General features: G+C 44.9%; 2 protein-coding genes across 2 annotated transcripts; both read right to left on the bottom strand.

Annotated features, from left to right (window-relative positions):
* Window positions 1–2,745: 2,745 nt before the first annotated feature.
* Window positions 2,746–4,796, bottom strand: LOC128305124 (uncharacterized). Its single transcript, XM_053042431.1, has 3 exons — window positions 4,591–4,796; window positions 2,905–4,528; window positions 2,746–2,832 (listed from the first exon to the last, which is right to left on the bottom strand). The coding sequence occupies exons 1-3, from the start codon at window positions 4,794–4,796 to the stop codon at window positions 2,746–2,748; spliced, it is 1,917 nt and encodes a 638-aa protein (XP_052898391.1).
* A 924-nt stretch (window positions 4,797–5,720) lies between these two features.
* On the bottom strand, window positions 5,721–9,739 carry LOC128304698 (kinesin-related protein 4-like). Its single transcript, XM_053041904.1, has 9 exons — window positions 9,411–9,739; window positions 8,664–9,345; window positions 8,344–8,545; window positions 7,945–8,060; window positions 7,565–7,868; window positions 7,469–7,503; window positions 6,742–7,119; window positions 6,462–6,612; window positions 5,721–6,400 (listed from the first exon to the last, which is right to left on the bottom strand). The coding sequence occupies exons 1-9, from the start codon at window positions 9,737–9,739 to the stop codon at window positions 5,721–5,723; spliced, it is 2,877 nt and encodes a 958-aa protein (XP_052897864.1).
* Between the last annotated feature and the right edge of the window lie 600 nt (window positions 9,740–10,339).

Raw genomic sequence — 10,339 nt, 5'->3', positions numbered from 1 at the left:
CTCTTTCGCAATTCGCACCGATTGCATTATGTGATCACTTTTTGCAAAACACAACCAGCCCCCTCCTTCGCCCCTCCGTCCCTCCCATCACGATTATGTAAGGATGACTGCCATTCCGCGATTACTCAATCATTTTGCAGGCTCCATACGAAAGCCTTTTCATTTTTATTATACCGTGTGTGTGTGTGAGCACTTGGTTTGTTCTCGATGAGGACACACGATTTAATTCACATTTGGACGGGTTGCTGGTATTGTGGAATTGAATTGCTGTGCAGACTTTAGTAGTTTTTTTTAAGACGGGTTTCCTTCCTAAGTCACAATTTTTCGTATTTGAAAGAATTTTTTCTCGTTTCGGACCAGAATTCTTGAACGACAACCGATCCTTCTTCTCAAGGAGTTTAACATCTTTTGGGCACGCAGACTTTTCATCTTAATATTCCATTGTTGAACTAGTTTTAACAACCTTCAGCACAAATCTCGTCTAAATAAACGTAACTTTTACGCCTGTTTCAAAACCACTGTATAAGCACTCGATGCGACTCGACATGTTCTTTTTCGATAGGAACGACTACGGGGCACAAAGTGAAATGTGGTACGTAACACTCGGCCCGCTGCTCCGTCCGTCTACACCGAAATCTCCCGTGTCCACACTTGGCTGCCTAGCCTAGGTTAAACTCACTTTACTGCTCGAAAGCTCGACTGAAACTGATTCGCCCGTGCCGTCTTCGTTGGCTCGATCACGGTCGATCTGCAGATCCGCTGGTGTTGTTTGTTGCTTCTTTTTTGTGTGCGTGTGTTACCGCGCTCGCCTGTAACATTTACGATCATTTGTACGCTCGGTTTTGCGTCCCAGTCTGTACGGTTCGGGTTTTGCTCGGTTTGTCCCGCATGTCCTCCGAGCGCATCGAGCGTTTCGGCAAAACCCCGAATTGGGCGACGGACGAGCATCGAGTGGGAGGGGGTGAAGGTGTGCGTGTGTCTCGTCTGTTCGTAGCATTCGCATGATGCCGGCCACTCGAATTCGGTCCCGCACATGTCATGATCATGATTACCGTCCTTCTTTCGAGCTGGCTTCAAGTTCGATTTTTTCTTTGTCCCTAAATCTACTTCCACACCCCCGAGGGACAGTACCTCTTTTCGCGAGGTGGTCGATACATCGTGGTAGGTGAGATTGAGAGCGAAATTTTGAAACAAACCCGTCCGCTCTCTCACCAAGCGTAGGCGCATCATGTGAACGAACGACCAGGCGTCTCCATTTGTTTCCTTCGGTTCGCATTTTTTCCGACGATTCCGACACAGCATCCGGATGGGAATTATTTTAATGTGCACTTTCCTCCGTGCCAACAAACTAAAACGAGAGAAAGAGAAAAGGCAAAACCAAAAAAAATTATACACAGTTTAACATTAGAACCACGTGCAAATGTGGGTACGAGTGTATGCGTTGGTTTCGGTTTCATGGTTTCGTGGCGTATTTTTAATTACCGTCTCACACTTGTTGATCGACGCAGACGCTTGATTTTTGTTGTTTCGTTTTCTGTAGTTACGTTGCGGGCTGTTCCGGATTTGTTCGTTGTTGTTAGTTTCTGCTCCAACCGTCCCAGCAGTGTGCGATGTTTTCTATGTCCGCATGCGGGTGATTCATTCGCTCTGTCGCATTCCGTGTGCTCGGTGTGAACTAAGGGCATAATTATCGTACGTTATCGAGTACAGTGTGCACCTACATTTTACGATTGTTTTTAGCAAAAGTAAACAGATCATCATAACTATGGTGGAATTCTTCGCTCTCAATCCGGCTCGACAAGTTCCACGGCAGTTGCATCTTCGAAATCTGGAATAATCATCATCGAAATGATCATCATATTCTGGGATCATCTTCCTGGACGAATCCTTTTTGAACGATTTCTCAATGACTTCCTTCTTTAAGCCACCCCAAATCATAGAGAATTTAAGGACAGACTTGCGTGATCTTTTAAGTTATCTGCGCCTTTCTGTACGGTTAAGACTCTTAGCAGCAGGATACAGTATTCACAATCGAATAGAGTGCGTAGATGTAATTTCTTCATTATTTTAATTTAAAAAAACTGATCATGTAGCATCAAGGGGTAAGAAAATTGCCATTTTTTGAGACTTCTTGGCAGTGTGCTTGTAAAAGGTTAAATTAATTACGTTTATTAAAGAGTTTATTTGTGTTGCTCCAATATAGTTATATGCTAAAGAGATGAGAAAACTCGAGCAAGTCAAACAATTTGAATCTATCATTCACGATCCCGCTCTCTCTCTTTCTCTCTCTCTCTCTCTCTCTCTCTCTCTCTCGACATAATCCGCATCCACTTTGTTTAGTCATCGCAATAAATATGTTGTAAATAATGATAGTGATTATGAAAATATTTTATTCACTTTCTTAAGTTTCTCAGTTTCACTCGCATGGAATGAAATCTCGAATTTTGACTTCCCAAAAATGCAATGTATATAAATATTGTTGACCTGCACTTGCTAGTAAAACAGCAATAGTATCTATCAGTAGCTTAGAGTGCGTTTGTTACAGAATTTATATAAAAGAGATTATGGCACAAACTGGTGCAAACATATTGAGAAAATGCATGTTAAACATACGAACGATTAACAGTGAGATAGTTCAATGATTGAAATGTTGAAGTAATATATACCTTCAGTATAAAACCCTTTCATGCTTCCTGAGATACTTGCAAATTCAAATCGTTTGCGTATTAGTAGTCATATCAGCTGTTACCACCACTCCTGTAGCCATTTATATATTGGCACAAAGCCGTTAAATACTACCTTGTACACTGAGGTTTTATTTATTTCAAATGGCTGCAAAGACAACGGAAAAACAAATCATTCAATTAGGTTTCCGAATTACCGCGTCATACATTCACTACTTACATCTTTGTTGTGGGTAGTCATTATCCAGCCACCCCTGGTTTCCCGGTCCTCTGACTCAATACAGAGATATTCGTGTGTGATTAAGTGTACAATGCCAACGCATATCACAGCATCCCATACACAGAGGTGGTCCTTTCCAGCGTTGGTAACTTTTATCTTCCTGATCTCTATCTTCACGGTAGGCCCTATAGCAGTTAGGGGAAGGAAAACCCGTATAGTGCCGTAAAGGTTTACGCAAATCGTTACAAGTTTCCCTGGCTGAGATGGTGGCCTCAATCGGGTTAGCTTCGCCGTAAGTGTCTTCATTTCCTCGAACAATTGCTTAACATGGTTGTGCACATCCTTGTTCCAGGTGGCTGTTGGGTTGCTCAGGTTAATAAACAAATCCTGATAGTATGCATTATCATCACCATGCTTGATTATGATTTCGTCCACCGTAAGCGTCTCGTTGCCCGTCTTTGCGTTGGTAAATTCGCTGTAATCATCCATCTGCAGGGCTATGGTATGCAGTCGGATTTCCGTATCGCCGTCCAATTTCTTCATCGTTAGCTTCTTCCAATTCATCAACAAACAGGTTCCATGCTCGTTCCATAGCAGACACGATGCCTTCCCCAAAGTGACGAAGATCACCATGTCTAGCGCGGCCGGAAAAGTTTGCCGACTGGTCGGTACGAGTACCGTTGCAAGTTGGTCACGATTGTCTGCAACAGCTGGTCGGAAATGAGCGATGCAGCGAAACAGATCTATAATGAAATGGGCCAACTCAGGATTATACTCCATACATATCGGCAGCTCCACTTTGATCTGAAGCTTTCCCGTTTCCTGTGTTTTGTTTCGCATGTTGGCCAGCTTAATATCAATCTGTCGTGCGAAAAATATTTCACCACGTTTGCGTACGTTTTCGTCCAGTTCATAAGTGCCCAGATAAAAGCAAACCAACTGTATCCACACGTCGCACTTCCAATACTGCCGACCGAGCAGAATGTTCATCGTTCTACTGTGGTACAGTTGATCGCGTACACGATCAACATTAGCAACGTGCAGTGAAAAGAATCTGCAGTGAAATGTTGCGCTTGCATTCGGTTCGACGAAAATCTTTGTAGTAAATTTCCTCACGTACAGTTGCTTGTACTCGTCAGTGTATATTGCATCCTCGTGAATGGATCTGTGGTTGCGAAGTCCAAATTCATCGCAGTGCAAGCGAACTGAAAGCAGAAATTTGCTTGTCCTATCCACAACTTCCAAAGTACCGTTGGTAACGCAGAACTTTACATGGCGTAAGAAAAGTTGCAACAATCCTCCATGTTTGGTGTTTAAAAACAATCCCAACAATTTCGGTACGGATGTTTGAGGTTCATGTGCCGGGAATGAATTTACTCCTCGGTTAAACATTTCACTAGTGACACGCTTGGTAACACACGGATCGATGATGGAGATTGAGATCCATGGCAATACGTTTGGATCGATGTCTATCGAAATTTTCATCGATCTGATGTTGGCATTGGTGTCTCGATGATTATAGCTGATTGCATCAAACGAAAACTCTAGTTTGGAGGTGGAAGAGACGGGATCTTGTGAAAGTGTCATACGTTGCACCTTGACGTGTGTTATTGAACACAAAAAGCTGTAATTACATAAATGAAAGTAGAGCACATATTTCCTTTCAGCGGCACTTACTTAACATACCTGGTAAGTGTCCAATTGAGTAGAGCTGCTTGAACGGCTGCGATTGCAATATTGGACATCAATTCCGGGCCAAACGAGAAAATCCAAGAGATTATACTGATCCCGAATAACCATAGTGTGACGAATCGAATGGCCGAATCTAGCAAAGAAAGCAACACCAATATAAGGCCCAATAGGACCAGCATCAGCATTACCTTGAATGCCATTTCCTGCAATCAATTGATAACAGTTTTTAGTAATTTAGTCTTCAACAGAACTATTAATGGCACGTTTAAAATATTGTTATACATTATCATTTACTACAATCGTGTTGGGAACACGTCACCATAAGGCATTTGCGCATGCTTCGCACGCACATAGGAAATAACATTAATTAATCATTAATGTCTCGCCGGTATCAGTATGACTCATCGTTATTCCCCTCATATTTCTAAGCGAAACACACTACACCCCTTTCCAGCATATTAAACTTTAGTTAATTTTATATCGCATTTAGTTTGTATTTTGTATAGACCTGTAGCATTTCAACAAACATTCATCATATCGATAAACAACTTAACATAAGCAATTCATCAGTGAAACGAATTAGCACTACAACATTACTCACCCTTTATGCTGTTCTGATGCAGTTGATGCTTCTTCACACGTTGGTCAGTCACTCACGTACGAATACAACACAAATTGCACGTAAAAATGATATTTGAACGGACCGGTAGGACTTAATCGCGGCAATGGTGCGCAAATGACAACAAATCATTAAGGGTAGAAACGTGGTTGGTCGTATGGACATTTGGATTGTCAGCTATTTTCACCGCACAGTTGAAGAATGATGAAACGTTATTCGGATGCATAGATTTAATCGCTTTTACCCTATTTGTAAATACATTTTTCCAAAGTATTATTCCAGAAGGTAATAAAATATGGACAATTCAATGATATCCGGGGAATAGTTTTACTGGTGGAAATCACCCACTGTGCAGCTGTCACCAAACGCGCCAAAGGCAAAAGGCGGGAAAACATCAATCGTACCTACATCTACAGTCCATGTGTAGGAATTTGTTAGTTTTACAACTAATTTATAGTTCAGAATTATTATTATTTTATACAGAACCATATATTGTATTAGACATTTATACAGAACTATTCTGCATCAGTGACAAGAGTAGTTTGATGTTGTCGAATTTAATCGTTAGGATACCCAGCTCATCGTGTTCGTGCCCAAAATCATAAATCGGTGCTGCGACAACCAGTTCCGACTCGTTCTGCGCGGAAGCTTTCTGCAACTGATGACGAAGTTTAATGGAAGAGTATCCTATATCCTCACTGGAGTGTCCCACAGCAACATCCGCAGTACGATCCTCATTCACAACAACAAACCGTACCGCATCGTTACCTTCCGGGCGAAGCATTTTCTTCAACTCCTCGCGCCGTTCCGCGTGCCGGTTTGCATCCAGTTCGACATTTACCCGAAAGTTGAACGAATGATCCAGCCTTACTTCACCCTCACTGGTAACGAACGCCACCGAATTTGGTGTTTCCAAACGATGGCCGTACAGGTCGAGAAACGAAAACTCGACATAGTAAAGCGACACGTTGGCCTCTAGCAATCGGTGAACGGCCAATTCGTTCCACCGTACGGATCGTATCTCAATCGTTAGCATATCGGCGTTGGAACGATGGGTTTTAAAAATTTGGTTTGGTATGGAGGACGAGGTGGGAACAGGATTCTCCGCAATCTTGTGCCACATCGACGGAAGCCGTTGGATGTTGAAAAGCCGGGCATAATTTTCTTGCACCGAGTAATCCCCATCTGGAGAGTGAATGAGGAAAAAAGAGTTAAGCTTATTCGTATAGCAACAATCCGCCCATACCTTTCAGTTCTGGTTCATTCTTGCTGGCAGCATCCCGGAAGGAGATCCGTCGTTTTTCTGATACGGAAGAAATTATGGAGCCTCGGTCAGTATTTCTACGTCGTGCCGCACTTTGCATTGTGTAGAATTGTTCATTCTCCCGGAACGATTTCTGCAACGGAATTGATTGAAGAAAAAGAGTTGAAATGCAGTACAATGTTGTGCTTTGGCTAGTTGATAACAGATGGCGGTTGCTGCCACTAGTACTTTGCTCAGTAGATAAAATCAGCAAATTACTTACCTCCAACGTTTCAGGGTAACTGTTCGCTATCAGCAGCTCAACATTGTTTGGTTTCGGTGGTTCATCGGTACGATTGTTCATGATTTGCGACAGTTTCGGTATCATCTGGCTGACACTTACCTGCCGGAACAGCTGCTGAGCGGCGTCCGCCGCCTCGTACGCATGCCTTTCTCGACTCATACGTGCCGCTACCGACGAACGTCTGGACAACGGTGTTGGACCCACCGTTAACGTGTCCCGCTCACGCACTGTTCGTTCGACGGGTGCAGGTTCTTCGAGAATAACTGTTCTCGGTTCAGTGGTCTGAGAATTTTGAGTATCCCTTTTCTCTTCATACACCCGTTCAGTCTGCACCGACGCATTTACCGACGGGCGTGTCTAAAGTCATCAAAAATAAATACGGTAAGAACATACAACATTTTTCGGTTATTGAAACAGATACTACTTTAGCGTACATGGTCATCACACAGAGGGAGACTATCGATAGACACAATTTGTTCTATTATCACACTTTTGCACATTCGTTTTAACTAAGCTCTACATGGGACCGTACAATACGTTGCAGTTTGGAGAGAGAGAGTGGCAAAAGTAGTCCTTTACGTTACCGCCAGAATAGTCAGTAGCGAAGGAAAGTCGACATGTTGACAGTACAGTCTGCGGAGTTTAAGTCATTTAGCCAGTCGGATGTTCTGTTGGAAGCAGTTAAGAGGTATTGCATTCAACCTACCGGCGAAACTGGATGAACTTCTTTGATCGGTGAGGCTAAAAGTAAAGAAGCTTGGTATAAGCACACGCCAACATGAACTCTGCGCGCAATGCCTACCTTCCAAACTCTTGAGGCTGTGTTCCAGCTGGGTTCGTTCCTCTGCCAACAGTTCGTTCTCGGTGCGCAAACCTTCCAGCATCACCGAGAGCGTATCGTTATCCTGCTGTAACGTCTTTAGCTTTTCCAGCAATTCCTGCTGGGATTCCTTCGTAACGAGTTCCTCCTCTTTCAGTGTATCGATCTGTTTCAGGAGTTCCTCGTTGTGTTTCCTCAGCTCGTCCAGCTGGTACTTGAGCAGCTTGTTTTCGTCCACTATTTTGGTAAAGTTTTCCTGCTGTCGCTTCAGAAAGTCGCGCTCAATCTTGTGTAGAGACGGAAAGCGGTATGGATGGGAAAGCTTAAATCCTCTAGCTTCAAGTATGGTAAGACACACTTACCTCAACCTCGGACATATTCTCCTTCAGCTTTTCGATGTTTTTCTTCAAACGTTCGCATTCTTCAAACAGGGAATCGTTTTTGTCCTTTTCCTTGCGTATTTGGGCTTCAAGATCACCTGCGAAAGATACAGCAGAGGGTGGAATTAATTTCCGGAGTAACTCTCACCAATCCGATGGGGAAGCTACATTCTACTGTGATATCACTTCAGTAAAAAATGACAATTAAAAAAAACACACATGATTCAGAATAGCCCAACATTTCGGTTATACAAAGAGATTAAAAGGCATACGTAAGAGACCTTCAATAGATTATTAGATCACTGTATACATATAACAAAATTCCTACCAACACCAAGGTCTGCAAAGGAGTACATGCCGTAGTAGCTCACTTTCTCCTACCTTGCTTCCGCATCTCGTGCTCCATCGAGCGCTTCTGCTCGTCCACCTGTCGCTGCACTTCCTTCGCCAGGTCCTCCACCTGCCGGTTGAGGTTGAGTATTTCGAGGTTTTCTGCCGCGTTGCGCTTCATAATTTCATACGACAGCTTTTCCTCCAGCTGGCGCGCCAGCAGTGTACTCTTTTCCTTTTCGTTTTGCAGCTCCTGCGCGCGATGATTGAAGTGCGGTGTTTGGAAGGCGAGAAAAACGAAACAACATTTGAACAAAACCTGACACGTGGGCCACCCTTGGTAACAAGGCGAAAAATCGATACCAACTAACCTTGTGAAGATATTTGATGTTTAGCTTCATTTTGATGAGGTCTGTTTCACGCGTTAGCTGCTCGGTACGATGGCGCTCACAGTCCGGACACTGGGCCTGGCGCGCCTTGGATTTCGCTGTGCCATGGCGGCGAACCTTTTGACCAGTCACCTTCGCACTACTTCCAACGACTTCGCTAGCTTCAACTCCACCGGACTCGCGTTCGCTTTGAATCAGATCATCACTGTCCGCGGACAGTACGTCCCGATCCTCATCTACACCGCCACCAACACCGTTCTCATCCTCGTCATCCTCATCTTCATCGTCCGCACCGTATGACTTCCGGTGATTGTTCCGATGCGCCATTCTACCAGCACTGTGCTCATCGTCGTCCTCCGTTGGATCGTCCGTACTGGCGCGCCCGACTCCCATACCGACTGACCGATGGTGATGATCGTCCTCCTCGTCGTACCCATCATTCGAGGGTGACGAAGACTTGCACTCTCGGCGACCCGCATCCGGATCCTTCGCCGGACGGGCACTCTTCGAGCGACGTTGGCTCCCGGCACTTGTCCTAGCGGGACCAGCGCTGTTGACCTTGCCGACATTTTCCAGCCGCCGCACATCGGTGGACGTTGCACGGCGCAGTGCTTCCAGCTTTTCGTGCAGTTCTCGCCGTTGCAGTTCCAGATCGTGCAGTCTGCTGAGAAGGCAATAGAGAAGACATCAGTGAATAACAATGACACGGGCACGCGTAACCGCGCTTACCTGTAGTGTTCGCTGGAGTTCATGTCGAGGCGCGATTTCGATCGATTATTGCTCTCGTTCGACAGGCGTGCCAGCTTCGTTTTCAGCCGCTTTATCAGTTCCTCCTGCTCGAGGAACCGCTTCTTGATGGTGTAGTTTTCGTCACACAGGCTGAGATACTTGTCCTCCAGCTCGCGGCGCGTCAGCTTCGACACCATCAGCCGATGGTTGATCAGATGACGCTGGCAGAGGTCGATCGGTGGTCGATAGTTTTCCGAGTACGGTGATGCACTGACCGGACGGCCCGTCCTTCTGGTGGTGTCCTTTTCGCGCACCGAATCCTTCCCCATCCTTCCGTAGCAGTCCAGTTCGTTTTACCAACTGGAACTCTGGTGCAACACCCCGGGACGGCACTAGGGTATTCGACACGATTTGTGACGACGTTGTTGTCTACACGCAAATTTTGAATGCCACACAAACACAAACGCGCGCGCGAGGTTTAGGTCAGCGTGGACAGACGTGTCGTGCTACCATTTTTGCATGAACGTAATGAAACAGCCTCGCAACAAACACACATACGCGAAACTCTCACCAAAAGTTGAAAAGCAACAAAAGGATGAGCGCAAAAACAATGCAAGGTTGCGCTGATGAAGAAAAAAAGTTTGATTTGTTGGTGTTTTTGTTAGAGCGGTTGCTATGGCGACGGCCCTTTACGCAGCTAGCTGACTGCAGTGCAGGGTTGTGTACAAGCAGGCTGGTTATTGCATGCAAGCGCTCGCAGTGTAATTGAGCGGGAAAACGATGCACAGTGGCTCCTAGGTCATGCAACGATGCAAATGGTGTGATTTTGTTTTCCGTACCATTTTCTAAATATTCTTCTGGAGTAGCGAACGAATATTAAGCCCTGGGAGATGCGAAATGCGGACATCCGAAGCAAACATCCTGACAGT

The sequence above is a fragment of the Anopheles moucheti genome, chromosome 3 (assembly GCF_943734755.1).
Source record: "Anopheles moucheti chromosome 3, idAnoMoucSN_F20_07, whole genome shotgun sequence".
In the NCBI taxonomy this organism is placed as follows: Eukaryota; Metazoa; Arthropoda; class Insecta; order Diptera; family Culicidae; genus Anopheles; species Anopheles moucheti.
Note: the sequence above shows the minus strand (reverse complement) of the source record. Positions and strands in the feature narration are given on the sequence as shown.

Coding starts and splice junctions, on each gene's coding strand:
- LOC128305124 (XM_053042431.1), bottom strand. CDS start 4,796: ATGGCATTCAAGGTAATGCTGATGCTGGTCCTATTGGGCCTTATATTG. Junction 4,529..4,590: donor CTCAATTGGACACTTACCAG/GTATGTTAAGTA, acceptor ATGTAATTACAG/CTTTTTGTGTTCAATAACAC. Junction 2,833..2,904: donor TGACTACCCACAACAAAGAT/GTAAGTAGTGAA, acceptor TTGTCTTTGCAG/CCATTTGAAATAAATAAAAC.
- LOC128304698 (XM_053041904.1), bottom strand. CDS start 9,739: ATGGGGAAGGATTCGGTGCGCGAAAAGGACACCACCAGAAGGACGGGC. Junction 7,869..7,944: donor AGAATATGTCCGAGGTTGAG/GTAAGTGTGTCT, acceptor TCTCTACACAAG/ATTGAGCGCGACTTTCTGAA. Junction 6,401..6,461: donor GAATGAACCAGAACTGAAAG/GTATGGGCGGAT, acceptor TTCACTCTCCAG/ATGGGGATTACTCGGTGCAA.